Raw genomic sequence first — 15324 nt, forward strand, 5'->3', positions numbered from 1 at the left:
GTGTTAATGATCAGTGTAGTTCGTGTGTGTGTGTGTGTGTGTGTGTGTGTGTGTGTGTGTGAGAGAGAGAGATGTAAATAACTTTCCTGAGGTAACTCAGTTTCAGCAAGGAAGGAAAATGCCTGTAATAAGAATCTCTGACCAGCGAGGGGGGTTATTATTAGGCCTGTGGTTAAAGAATTTGCAGAAAATCATCAGACTTCATAAAACTTGACTTTATGATTCATATCTAATAGCTGCTGAAGGAAAATCAGCTGGAATGAAAAAGCTCATAACCCAAAACAATAGACTATCTAACTCTGCTTTCCTTGGTAGAGTATATTGGCCACTCATCAGCCAAAGATTCATAAACAATGATGTATAGTCAGACATCTAGAGGACAGATCTGTTCCACAGAAGACCATATAATATTTCCCAGGCATCAACAAAATTCAGTTTACCTTAGGTGTAGCTCCAGCTGAGAATAAAGGAAATGAACAAATGCTCTCCTTGCCAGAATTTCTGCATGGCAGTCGTTGACCACACGCCCTTGATCGTTAATGTATTCTCCGTTTATACATTTGGTACCCGATGACAGCACAATAACCTGAGCCTGCCTGATGTCCAAGCCTGCAGAAAGGAAAACAAAAGAGTTGTAACTTGCCTGAGGGTTAGCTAGACATTGTAATTGTTAAAGTTCTTGCAGCCCCCATTTTGATGTGGCAGCTGAGACAGCCCTAATGGGATGCTGATGAAAATGATTATATGGCTTTTGGAATATGCAGTACCCTCACATCTCAGCGCTATTAGAATAATACAAGCTCTATTTCAGTCTGCACTGCTAATTCCTGGATAAAACCTTGCCACAAAGTTTACTTGTTAAATCAATAACTACATCATAGAAAAGCACATGCTGTAAGTACGTAATAAAGATCTCCCGCAGTGCTGATAAATGGCTGGGGTTTTATGAGCTGCTGAAGACATTTTCTGATGGGAACACACACTCCCTATAATGTTAGCTTTCATCACTAGTGTACTGGAAGTGCTAAATAAAATGCAAGTAACACTTCTGGAGCTCCTCTTCTTTAAAAATCTCAGAGAACAAAGAGATCCTACTTTTTGTCTGGTTTCCTTCCCTACCCGCCCATGCACCTCTACATCAGTGCTTCCTATATTGAGACCCTCAGGGTTCTGAAATGGACTCTCTGCTCAGACTTGGGCCTGGTCTACACTACGACTTTAATTCGGATTTAGCTGCGTTAATCCGAATTAATCCTTAACCCGTCCACACAACGGAGCCAGTTACTTCGAATTAAAGGGCACTTAAAATCGATTTCTGTACTCCACCCCGACGAGCGGAGTAGCACCAAAATCGATTTTGTAAATTCGAATTAGGGGTAGTGTGGCCGCACACCACCGAATTACTGTGGTTAAAATTAATGGGGTAGTGTGGCCGCACACCACCGAATTAATGTGGTTAAAAACCGAATTAATGTGCTTAGTGTGGCCGCGCACAATCGAATTTATACAATCTGTTTCCCAAATTCGAATTATCTAAATTCGAATTAATCTCGTAGTGTAGACGTACCCTTAGATGGAACCTTGCTGGCTGGGACCTACTACAGTCTCCCTGGGCTCCTCTCAATATTAAAGGGAAGGGAAGCTGTGGTCGCTCCTTTTTTATTCAAAATAGCCACAACCTGTAGATCTATGAGGTGAAATCCTGGCCCCATGGAAGTTGATGGCAAAACTCCTGTTGACTTCAATGGAGTCAGGTTTCACTCCTAAAATGTTGTTCTCCAGGTCAGGAGTGTTATTTTCCAGTACAGCCCTGGGAGAACAGTTTAAAAATGCATTGAACCAAAGCCCACCTAAGTGATTGCAGAGCATTTTACAGAACATGCCCCTTTTTGATTGACAGAGAAAACAAACCAACAAACAAATCTACCCCTAAAGAATGTGTTCTGGTCAAATGAGATACCACCAAGGCTTGATCAAATATCCCAAGAACTTTAATCCATGTTTGACAGCTGCAAACAGTTATTATATATACACACAGGGCACAGCTATCCAAAACGTTAAGATTTAACAGAGTTGTGATTAAGACAGGGAGCCTCCGGTCAGATATATCCATGCTGTGAATGGAAACAGTCTTACCGCAGGCCAAGTGCTTCTGTCTTTGAAACACTTTGCTGGAGAATGCATACTGTTCTGTATGCACATTTGCTTTGTTCTCCTTTTTGTGACCTTCTTTAGGTGTGATAAGCTTTGAGATTCATCTTAAAAAGTCAGCTACTTAGTTGTATGCTGAAATCTATTGAGCAGTGAAACAAACAAGAAAATGCAATGATTTTCTGGATTAGAAGCATGCTGCTGAGGGACATGTTCTCCCATAAGATCCCTGGGTTGGATATGAGATAAGCAGCAGTAAGTTGCAGATAAGATAAAAGGGGAAGGATTGTTTTGTGGTTAAAGCACAGGACTGGGACTCAGGAGATGACCTGGGTTGTAGTTTTGGCTCTGCCACAGACTTCCTGTATAAACTTTACTTCTCTGTTGCTCAATTTCCCAGTTTGTAAAATGGCAACACTACTTCCCAAGCTCAAAGGGTGTTGTGAAGCTTAACTCACTGTGGTTTCTAAAGCACTCTGTGATCCTCAGATGGAAGGTGCTATAGACAGTAACTGCAAAGTGCACATCATTGTGGAAGTTGATTTATCTGTATTGTGATTATTAATTAATATTATTATTGTAGTTTCGAGTCTAATGACAACGTGTTTGGAAATATAAGAGACATTTTTTTCACAAGCTAAAAGAGGGAGACACAAGGGAGATGTTGGAAAATGCAGTGAAGAGAAAGAATTAACAAATATTTGAGTTTGTTTTTATTGTTATTATTGATAAAAAATTGATATGGAGATGTGGCTTCCATGCTACAAAAAGGGATATTTGCAGTCTGTACATTACAACTTCTTTGACCTCAACTCTCCAAATGGGGGCACTAATGTCACCGTTAAGGAATATAGGAATTGCCCTATTGTTTCAGACCCATGGTCCATCTAGTCCATTGTTCTGTCTCTGACTGTAGCCAGGCAATTTCCTTGAAATTCAAGTCTGCTCCTAACCACTCCCATGGAGCTCTATCTCTGCTCCCTTCTAGGGCAATGCTATTAGCTGCTTTTCTCGCTTTCTCCTGGCTTTCTGCTTCCTTTTACCTTCTGACACACACAGCTCTACCAATCAATGCCCCAGTCCCTGTGTTTGCAATCAGTCTAAGGAAAACCTTTCTATTCTTCCTTTTTCTTGCTCAGGCCTTCGCATGCGATCCAGTCAGGGCTGGTGCAACCTATTAGGCGACCTAGGCGGTCGCCTAGGGCACTAGCATTTGAGGGGGGGGCGGCATTTTCTGCGGCGGCGACTGCGGTGGCCGGATCTTTGGCCGCCCGGTTGTCGTCTGCATTTAGGCGGAGGGAGCTGGGGCAGGGGGGTGCGGGGAGGGCCGCCTGCAGCAAGTAAGGGGGGGGGCGGCACGCAGGGGAACTCCCCGCCCCAGCTCACCTCTGCTCCGCCTCCTCCCCTGAGCACGCCGTCCCGCTCTGCTTCTCTCCCTCCCAGGCTTGCGGCGCCAAACAGCTGATTGGCGCTGCAAGCCTGGGAGGCGGGAGAAATGGAGCAGCGACGGCGTGCTCAGGGAGGGGGCGGAGCAGAGGTGAACACGGCTCCCCGGGCGGGGGGGGCGCCTCAGGGCGGAGGGGGAGCTGCCGCGGGGGGAGGGGTGCCTCAGGATGGATGGGGAGCTGCCGCAGGGCTCGGGGAGGGGGCGGAGCAGAGGTGAACTGGGGTGGAGAGCTGCCGCACGACTCCCTGGGCGGGGGGGAGAGCTGCCGCGGGGGGGCACGCCTCAGGGCTCGGAGGGGAGGGCGCAAGGTGGAAGTTTCGCCTAAGGCGCGAAACATCCTTGCACTGGCCCTGGATCCAGTGCCTTGGGCAGGGGCTTCTGTTCTTTTAGCTACCCTACTCCATAAAGGAGTTTAACTGCTTCTTCCATTTAGTCTGAATGAAAAGTGACTGGCGTGTCCCTGAGCTTCTATGAGGTCTCTGATGAACATAGATCAGAGACATGCTTACTGGCCACCACCAACACCGTCCCACATAACAATACCTATCTCATAGAACTGGAAGGGACCCCAGAAGGTCATCAAGTCCAGCCCCCTGCCTTCACTAGCAGGACCAAGTACTGATTTTTGCCCCAGCTCCTTAAGTGGCCCCCTCAAGGATTGAACTCATAACCCTGGGTTTAGCAAGCCGATGCTCAAACCACTGAGCTATCCCTCCCCCCGGCCACTATTGATATTAAGGAACCTTTCCCTCCTTGGGTGAATTAGATAGTGCTCCCAAGTCTCCACAGATATGGACACACTTGTCCACTCAGTGTGGTGATATGCCTTCACAGACCCACACATATGCCCGTGTTGCTGTCACAAAGTAAACAAATATCAAGTATCACAAGTATCAAGGACATCAAGATGACTGTGGACCCTTCCTAGAGGAGCTGGCTTCCAAGATCCCACAAAATTGGCCTTGTGCATTGTTAGACATGTAGTGATCTTCCAACATGTCTTATTCCCAATGAGTGGAAATAGTACCCATGCTCCTCACTTATGTTGCAGCACTAAGACACCCAGAAAGACAGATGTACATGACTTATGCATTAGCACTGAAATAGCCACACATCAGTGTGGAGCCAAATGGGGTTAGAGCTCTGTGACCAATGTACCACTGCTGAACACCACGTGTGAGGGAATCCGGCATAATGAAAAATACTTTTGACAATCTGACAGGTGCCTGATGCATTCAGGAGCATGTATGCAAATGAATCCTTCTCTTGCATGCTTTATTATGTATATGTATAGAATCAGAAAGTCATTCTCTTGATATAGCCATGAACACAAGGTGAATTTGTTTACAAATACAATATGGGTTGCCCCTTGGTGAAGTCACACTTACATTCTAATGGAGGAAAGACTTGTCACATTGTTATTCTGTGTAGTATTTTCAGCTGCTGAACCTAAATTTTTGGTGCCAATGATTGAGACTGGAGAGACACTTCTGTATAGTTTAACCAATATTTGTTGATTTTGCAGAATAGTTAGCTTGAGCCTTGTAGCTAAAATTTTTAGTAAGCAATCAACATTAATTATAATTATTAATTGTTATTTACCACCTCTGTATTTGTTCTCACTTAAATAATACTTAGCATTTCTATAGCGCCTTCTACCTGATAATCTCAAAGTGCTTTCTAAATGTTCATTAATCTAACCTCCAAACATGCCGCAGAACAAAGGGATGTTATTATCCCCATTTTACATATAGGAAAACAGAGGCACTGAGTGTGGTGGAATCCTCAGCTAGCACAGAGCTGGCATCACTGGCTATTTGCCACCACCCCCTGACGGTAGCAGTACAGAGAATGGGTGGGGATTGAAAAGAGGCGGAGCTGATGTGTGGCACAATCTGACGATCCCATGCTGGTGTAATAGCTCTTTAGGTTTCCCTTAGAGCAGGGGTTCTCAAACTTCATTGCACCGGGACTCCTTTCTGACAACAAAAATTACTACATGATCCCAGCAGGGGGGAAGCCTGAATCCACCTGAGCCCCACCACCCTGGGCAGGGGGGCCAAAGGAAACCCAAGGGCTTCAGCCCCAGGCAGGGAGCCTATAACCTGAGCCCCATCACCCAGGGCTGAAGCCCTGAGGCTTTGGCTTCGGCCCCGGGTGGTGGGGCTCGGGCTTCGGTCCTGAGCCCTTGCAAGTCTAAGCCAGCCCTGGAGACCCTATTAAAATGGAGTCGTGAATCACTTTGGGGTCCCAACCCACAGTTTGATAACCGCTGCCTTAGAGGGTAGCCTCAGGCTCTATTCCCCCACCCCCCCCAATCACTCTTATGAATGTTTGTGGAAAACCAACCAAAAAGGGTATCAAATATTTTCATAATGAATCTGTGATATTTATTCAAATGACTGTTCCACAAACATTTTCATTAGCATTATTTCTTCAGCTCTGCTTTATTTCTACTTCTCTCAGCTCTGAGAGATGCACACACAGAGCTCTCTGGACAGGAAGATATAGCTCTTGAAAAGAATCCACATCTTTGCTGATGGGAACCAAGCTAAGAGAACATCCTCAGTTAAAAACCAAGCATGTACACTTTTAGCGGTTGTACACCTAGACCAGGTCCAGATTAAAGATGCCAACCATTGCTAACCCAACAGTCAGATCATTTGAAAAATAAGATGAAATGAACTTCTATATTATGACCTTGACTCCTGACCCATCAACTGTCAGAGTTCTTCAAGCATTTCTTCCCTTCACAGCCTGGCATGAAATAACGTTTGAGAAGACATTAGGGCAAAAGTAACTAGTGAGCAATTTATAAGAGGCGCCGACACTTAGGTTTCTATTATTTGCCTAAACGCTCCTAATAGTTTTCAATTTAAAAAGGAAATGGAGCAGGGGAAAGGAAATAGGGGAGCTGTGTCAGCATGTGGGCTGAAAAATAGATTCAACTCTTTTCACAACGGCTGCTGGGTGAAAGGGGAAAGAATTTGCCAAATGATTGATTCAAAATATTATGTGCAAAAATTAGTGGGTAAATTATTGGTCAAATATATTTGCAAATGACTCCCCCAGCTCAAGCACAGGCCCAGCCTAGTAAGGCGATGAGTGGTGCCAGAAACCCACAACTTCAATGGACGCTGTGGTCAGAACTTGGGAGGATCAGGCCATGAGTAAGATCCTGGCCCTGATGGTGTCAATGGAAATTTTGTCTTTGACTCCAGTGAGGCCAGGATTCCACCCCTTATGTGAGTACAATGAACTTCTAACCAGAAAGGGCTCCCATCCTTTTCAGTCACTGTGAAAATTCCTGTTGGATGCCCTAGGTGCGGGATCAGGCCCAGTTTCTCTGAAAGACCCAACCCAGACAGAAGGCCAGCTGACCAACCCAGAGCCCAGGGGGTTTGAGTCTGACATGGAATCTCAGAATCTGACATGGAATCATAGAATCATAGGGTAGAAGAGACATCAGGAGATCATCTAGTCCAATCCCCTGCTCAAAGCAGGACCAACACGAACTAAGTCATCCCAGCGACAGCTTTGTCAAGCTGGGCCTTAAAAACCTCTATGGATGGAGATTCCACCACCTCCCTAGGTAACCCATTCCAGTGCTTCACCACACGCCTAGTGAAATAGTGTTTCCAACCTAGACTTCCCCCACTGCAACTTGAGACCATTGCTTCTTGTTCTGTCATCTGCCACCAGTGAGAACAGTCTAGCTCCATCCTCTTTGGAACCCCCCTTCAGGTAATTTTTTTTTCATATGGAGATATACCTAACTCATAGAACTGGAAGGGACCCCGAAAGGTCATCAAGTCCAGCCCCCTGCCTTCACTAGCAGGACCAAGTACTGATTTTGCCCCAGATCCCTAAGTGGCCCCCTCAAGGATTGAACTCATAACCCTGGGTTTAGCAGGCCAATGCTCAAACCACTGAGCTATCCCTCCCTGCCCCCCAATTGAATGCTGCTATCAAATCCCCCCTCACTCTTCTCTTCTGCAGACTAAATAACCCCAGTTCCCTCAGCCTCTCCTCGTAAGTCATGTGCCCCGCCCCCCTAATCATTTTCGTTGCCCTCCACTGGACTCTTTCCAATTTGTCCACATCCTTTCTATAGTGGGGGGACCAAAACTGGATGCAATACTCCACATGTGGCCTCACCGGTGCCAAATAGAGGGGAATAATCACTTCCCTTGATCTGCTGGCAATGCTCCTACTAATCCAGCCCAATATGCCATTGGCCTTCTTGGCAACAAGGGCACACTGCTGACCCCAACTCTTCCCCCTGAACATGAGCTGCTCCCTCCTGCCCCTGGGGCCATCTCTCTCCTCCTGCCGGGGGTTGGTGCAGTGGCAGCTGCGTGTGCCAGTGGCTGCAGGTCCTGCTCCTGCCGTCCACCTCTCCATGCTGCATGTGCTGTGGAGTTAGAGGCTCTGCTACTCTACTCCTCAGCAGGTACGCACACTCCGGACCGCAGCATACAGCGCATATGCTGATCCCACAGGCAGGTGGAGAGATGGCCTCCTGACCTAAGCCCAAGAGGGTCTGTTTGTTTTCCCACCTGACCTGACCTGGACCCAACACTTCTAGTTGGGTCCCATCACGTTCGACTCGGGTCGCAGGGCTCTGGGTTCTAACACATACATTCTTTGGACTTCACACAGCATGCATTGAAGTCAATGGGAAAACTCATCCTGATTCCAATAGAGCTGGATTAAGCCCTTATTTACACATTCTTTATGTGATGGCTGCTATTTTGGCCAACACAGCAGGGACTGAAGTGGGGACCTTCAGAGCTACAAACATGAGCTACAATAGCTTGTGCTAAAGGACCAATTCTCTCCAGCTGTGGCTGTAACAGACTCACATGTCAGCAGATCAGGCACAGAAGGGGAACTATAACAGATACTCACCAGTGGGTTATACTTATACGCTGTACCAGGGTGGCAGGATCAGGTGCCTGAATTACTTGGGTTAGTCAGGGCAGTTTTCCTTTTCAATTGTACCTTAAAAGCAATCTTTTCTGTGTGGTTTCTGACTAATTTTCTCTGTAAAGCATTTTGCTATTTTGTGCATCAAGTACAGTATAAAAGACTAGGTATTTTTATGTTATATTGTATGCTAAGAGGCCAGGAGTCTATTGACTAATTTATACCTTGTCAAGTGAGACCTTACCTTGCAAGGAATTTCTTCCTAGCAGAGTGTGTGTGTGCTATATCATTGATAGATACACTAAATGCCAGCTCCGTTCTTTTAATCTTCCCTCATGCTGTAAATCAGTTCCTCCAGTCCCTAAATCATGTCTTTCCCTTCTCTGAATTCTCTCCAATTTGTTGATAAATTATGTTAATTTGAGGATTTTATTCAACCTGTTGTGATTTTCCCATCTTTCCCCAGTGCTCTGCTCACCAGCTTGGGCCTGCACGGCAGCATTATAAAAGTTTCTCCACCCTTTTCTTCCCACTTTGATAAACAGGTTCCATGCTGGAAGTATTACTATGTATGAGAAAATCAGAAACAAGCACCTCAGAGGAAAAACTCTGAGGTAGGGCATGGGCTTTTTACCAAAGCCTGATATCAATCAATGAAATCTTACAAGTTATAATAAACCAGGTTGTATCCATGGAGAGAAAATAGATTTCCCCACAGGATCTTTATTGTGTATACATATGCAAAATATACATGCTATAAGTGTAATGGGTCGATTTTCTCACACAAAAATACTCCATTAAATAATACAACTTTCTGCTTATATAGTGCCTTCCATCTGAAGATCTCAGTGGCTTTTATGAACATAAATTAAGCCCCATAGCACCCCTGTGAGATTGGTGAGGGATATACCAGGGTCTCTTTAACCACCATTGAAATGCAGCTACCTCTTTGAAGTTGAGCTCAGCAATCCTTTAACAGTGTAAAGAAACACTGTACAAAAGTTTAGGAAGTGAAGAAGAATAATTGTATACTATTGAAACTACAGAGGGGGTTTAGAAGCCAGAAAATAATTACCTCAGGTGGAATAGGGCAATTACACTGCAGTTAGTAAACCTATTCTTAAATCAAAGGGTGTAGGACCTCAGTTTTCTCTGTCCTTCAATAGACAGAGGGCGTCAACAGGAGGGCTTTGGCTTCTTCAACTATGGGATGCTGCACTGGAAAGAAAGTCTTTTGGGAAGAAATGGGGTCCACCTGACCAAGAAGGGGGAAAGCATCTTCATTCACCAACTTGCCAACCTAGTGAGGAGGGCTTTAAACTAGGTTCGCTGGGGGCAGATGACAAAAACCCACAGGTAAGTATAAAAATAGTGACTTTAACATTGGGTTAGATGTTTAGGATGAGAGGGGAGATGTGGAAAATGACAATAGGGTCAAAGGAGCAACAAGAAGGTAATCAGTGGGGGCCAGGGGGCGGGAACCTGATCAACATTTTAAATGTCTACACACAAATGCAAGGAGAACTGGAAGTATTAGTACATAAGCTAAACTGTGATTTAATTGGCATCACAGAGACTTGGTGGGATAAGTCTCATGACTGGAATAATGGTATAGAGGTGTATATATCTTGTTCAGAAAGGACAGGCAGGGAAAAAGGGAAGAGGGGTTGCATTATACATAAAGGATATATACACTTATTCTGAGGTCCAGAAGGAGGTGGGAGGCAGACCCGTTGAGAGTCTCTGTGTTATGTCATGGTGGGAGGTCTACTATAGACCACCAAATCAGGAAGAGAAGGTGGATGAGGCATTTCTAAAACAAACAATAGAAATATCCAAAACACAGGACCTGGGAGTAATTGGGGGACTTTCGAACCCCAGGCATCTGTTGGGAAAGTAATATGTCAAAACACAAAATTTCCAGTAAGTTCTTGGAATGTATTGGTGACAACTTTTTGTTCCAGAAAGTGGAGGAAGTAACCAGGGGGACAGCCATTTTACACTTGATTCTGACCAACAGGGAGGAATTGGTAGCGAAACTGAAGGTGAAAGGCAATCTGGGTGACAGTGATCATGAAATGAGAGATTTCATGATTCTAAGGAAAGGAAGGAATGAGAGCAGCAGAATAAGGATAAAGGATTTCAAAAAAGTACACTTTAACCAACTCAGAGAACTGGCAGGTAAGGTTCCATGGTAAGAAAAATCTAAGGGAGAAAGGAGTTCAGGAGAGCTGGCAGTTCCTCAAGGAGACAATATTAAAGGCACAACTGCAAACTATTCCGATTCAAAGGAAAGATAGGAAGAATAGCAAGAGGTCAATATGGCTCCATCAGGAGCTCCTTAATGACCTGAAAATCAAAAAGGAATCCTACAAGAAAAAGGAAACATGGTCAAATTGATAAGGTGGAGTACAAAAGAACAGCACAAGTATTTAGGAACAAAATCAGAAAGGCTAAGACACAAAATGAGTTACACCTGGTAAGGGACACAAAAGGCAATAAAAAGAGATTCTTTAAATACATTAGGAGCAAGAGAAAGCCAAAGAAAAGTGTGGGTCCTCTACTTAGCGGGGAAGGAGTGCTAATAATTGATAACATCAAAAAAGCTGAGGTGCTTAATGCTTATTTTGCTTCAGTCTTCACTAAAAAGGTTAATGATAACCAGATACTTGACCCAATTAGTATTAACAACCAGAGGGAAGGAATGTAAGCCAAAATAGGGAAAGAACAAGTTAAAGAATATTTAGATAAGTTAGACGTATTGAAGTTGGCAGGGCCTGATGAAATTCATCATAGGGCACTTAAGAAACTAGCTGAAGCAATCTCAGAGCCATTAGCAATTATCTTTGAGAACTCTTGGAGGACAGGAGAGGTCCCAGAAGACTGGAGAAGAGCAAACATACTACCTATTTTTGAAAAGAGGAACAAGGGGGACCCAGGGAATTATAGACCATTCAGCCTAACTTCAATACCTGGAAAGATACTGGAGCAAATTATTAAACAATCAGTTTGTAAGCACCTGGAGGATAATAGGGTTATAAGGAATAGTTGGCATGGATTTGTCAAGAACAAATCATGCCAAACCAACTTCTTTTCCTTATTTGATAGGTTTACTGACCCAGTGGATGAGGGAAGCAGTAAATATGACATACCTTAATCTTAGTAAGGTTTTTGACACAGTTCCACATGATATTCTCATAAGATTAAACTATGATAAGGTGGGTGCATAACAGATTTAAAGACCATACTCAAAAAGTAGTTATCATTGGTTTGTTGTCAAATTGGAAGGACGTATCTCATGGGGTCCCGCAGAGGCCAGTATTATTCAATATTTTCATTAAAGACTTGGATAATGGAATAGAGAGTATGCCCATAAAATTTGCAGATGACATCAGGCTGGGAGGGGTTGCAAGCACTTTGGAGGACAGGTTTAAAATTCAAAAGGACCTTGACAAATTGGATAGTTGGTCTGAATTCAACAAGATGAAATTTAATAAAGACAAGTGCAAAGTACTTCACTTAGGAAAGAAAAATCAAATGTACAACTACAAAATGGGCAATAATTGTCTAGGTGGTAGTACTGCTGAAAAGGATCTGGAGGTTATAGTTAGGGGTCTACTTAAATCACAGAGAAATCACACATTTTTCATGGGTTAGTCACAGCGTAAATAGAAAATTTAATGGATGTGTTCATACCATGCCACCCTTACTTCTGCGCTGCTGCTGCTGGTGCTGCCCGGCCAGCAGATGCCACTCTCCAGCCACCTAACTCTGAATGCAGAATGGAGAGTGGCGGCTGCTGGTCAGGCACCCAGATTTGAAGGCAGCGCCACCACCAGCAGCAGCAAAAAAGTAAGGGTGACATGGTATGGTATTGCCATGCTTACTTCTGCGTTGCTGCTGGCAGTGGGGCTGCCTTCAGAGCTGGGTGCCTGGTCAGTAGCCACTGCTGGCTGGCCACCCAGCGCTGAAGGCAGAGCATAAGTAAGGGTGGCAATACCATGACTCCCCTATAATAGGCTTACCATGTCTTTTTGGGTCAGGAGCCCCAGTCTGAGAAACGCTGTGTACTGTAATGTAAAAGTACACAAAAGACCAGATTATAGTGAATAATCCCAACTCTACATATAAAATGATGGGGTCTAATTTAGCTGTTACCACTCAAGAAAGAGATCTTGGAGTCATTGTGGATAGTTCTCTGAAAACATCCACTCAATGTGCAGCGGCAGTCAAAAAAGTGAACAGAATGTTGGGAATCATTAAAAAAGGGATAGATAATAAGACAGAAAATATCATGTTGCCTCTATATACATCCATGGTACACCCACATCTTGAATACTGTGTGCAGATGTGATCACCCCATCTCAAAAAAAGATATTTTGGACTTGGAAAAGGTTCAGAAAAGGGCAACAAAAATGATTAGGGGTACGGAACTGCTGCCATATGAGTTGAGATTAAGGGTACGTCTACACTTACTTCCTGGTTCGGCGGCAGGCAATCGATCTTCTGGGATCGATTTATCGCGTCTTGTCTAGACACGATAAAGCGATCCCGGAAGTGCTCGCTGTCGACGCCGGTACTCCAGCTCGGTGAGAGGAGTACGCGGCATTGACGGGGGAGCCTGCCTGCCGCGTATGGACCCGCGGTAAGTTTGGACTAAGGTACTTCGAATTCAGCTACGTTATTAACGTAGCTGAATTTGCGTACCTTAGTCCGAAGTGGGGGGTTAGTGTGGACCAGGCCTAACAAAACTGGGACTTTTCAGCTTGGAAAAGAGAGGATAAGGGGGAATATGAGAAAGGTCTATAAAATCATGACTGCTGTGGAGAAAGTAAATAAGGAAGTGTTATTCACTCCTCATAACACAAGAACTAGGGGTCACCAAATGAAATTAATAGGCATCAGGTTTAAAACAAACAAAAGGAAGTATTTTTTCACACAATGCACAGTCAAACTGTGGTCCTTGCCAGAGGATGTTGTGAAGGCCAAGACTATAACAGGGTTCAAAAAAGAATTAGATAAATTCATGGAGGATAGATCCATCAATGGCATCCCTAGCCTCTGTTTGCCAGAAGCTAGGAATGAATGACAGGGGATGGATCACTTGATGATTACCTGTTCTGTTCATTCCCTCAGGATACTGGGCTAGATGGACCTTTGGTCTGATCCAGTATGACCGTTCTTATATTCTTATGTTATTTCACAGGGGAGACCAGATTTTACAGTCTGTGACACGTTTTTCATGGCTGCAAATTTGGTAGCGCCCTAGTTATAGTTGACCACAAACTGAACAATGAATCAATAGTGTGATGCAGCTGCAATAAAGGCTAATATGATTCTGGGGCATATTAACAGGAGTGTTGGATGTCAGACACAGGAGGTAATTGTCCCACTCTACTTGGCAGTGTTGAGGCCCCAACTGGAGAGCTGTGTCCAATTCTGGGCACCAAAAATTTGGAAAGATGTGGACAAACTGGAAAGAGTCCAGAGGAGACCAACAAAAGTGATCAAAATTTAGCGAACCTGACCTATGAGGAAAGGTTAAAAAAATGGGCATTGTTTAGTCTTGAGAAAAAAAGACTGAGGGGGAACCTGATAAGTCTTCCACTATGTTAAGGGCTGTTATAAAGAGGACTGTATCAATTGTTCTCCATGTCCACTGAAGGTAAGACAAAAAGTAATAGGTTTAATTTGCAGCAAGGGAGATTTAGGTTAGATATTAGGAAAAACTTTCTAACTATAAAGGAAGTGAAGCTCTGGAAAAGGCGCTTAAGAGAGGTTGTGGAGTCCCCATCATTGGAAGCTTTTAAAAACAAGTTGGACAAACACCTGTCAGGAATGGTCTAGGTTTACTTGGTTCTGCCACAGTGCCGGGGGCTGGACTTGATGACTTCTCGAGGTCCCTTCCAGCTCTACATTTCTATGATTCCATGACAGTGCAGTACTACCATTAATCCAACATCAATATCCAATATGCCACTCCCTGAATTACTAACATAACTTCTTACAGCACCTTGGTGTTCTTTAGAGCTCTCCCACCCAAATACTGACCTGGCCTTCTTCTGTTCAGCTTGGGAGAAGGGATGGAATGTCATTATAAAGGAGAATGTCTGCAGGTTTTATAATGTGCTGTGCTCTGTACTGTCAACCCCAAGTGTTCAAAAATCATGAGCCAGAACCTAAACATCATGAGACTGGCTTAAAAATCATGAGATTTTTTAAAATAATAATAAATCTGGGATCTTTTTATTTGCCTTCTGGTGTTTGAGCCTTTAGGCTTCATGATTTCCAGCCTTTTTCCACAACCATTACGGCGAGAAACTTACTTTAAAAAAAAATGAAGGCGGAGACCCTAGGACTTCAGGAACTGGGCCAATATGTAAAACATCAAATACCATGAGACGTGCGATAAAATCGTGAGAGTTGGCCACACTGCTTCCTTACACATATCTCACAACACACAGCAGTTACAACAATAGAAACGTTACAGTAAGATGTCGACAGAGCAGGCGGAGACAGTAAACAAGGAGAGATGCAAGGGTTTGGTCAGAGTATGAGCCAGATGTGGGGAACTGATTGACAACTCAGAGTCTACAGGCAGCATAGTTTATGAGTTATGCTTTAAAAAAATTACTACAATAAATGTAAGGTATGTCTATACACAGCTGGCAGGGACAACTCCACCAGTAAAAGCAATGAGCCGGGTCCTCGGCTAGTCTAAATCAGCATAGCTCGAATGACTTCAGTAGCACTGCACTGATTTACGCCTGCTGAAGGTCTGGTGCACTGTTGTCACG

General features: G+C 44.2%; 1 protein-coding gene across 1 annotated transcript in view; it reads right to left on the reverse strand.

Moving 5' to 3' along the window:
* Window positions 1–15324, reverse strand: part of ADARB2 (adenosine deaminase RNA specific B2 (inactive)) — a 414939-nt gene that overhangs the window by 61516 nt on the left and 338099 nt on the right. Inside the window, exon 5 of the mRNA XM_024203992.2 lies at window positions 441–609. Coding sequence (XP_024059760.2) covers window positions 441–609 — 169 coding nt within the window. The remainder of the gene's footprint in view (window positions 1–440; window positions 610–15324) is intronic.

This window comes from Terrapene carolina, unplaced genomic scaffold (genome assembly GCF_002925995.2).
Source record: "Terrapene carolina triunguis isolate 2854851 unplaced genomic scaffold, T_m_triunguis-2.0 Scaffold111, whole genome shotgun sequence".
Classification (NCBI taxonomy): domain Eukaryota; kingdom Metazoa; phylum Chordata; order Testudines; family Emydidae; genus Terrapene; species Terrapene triunguis.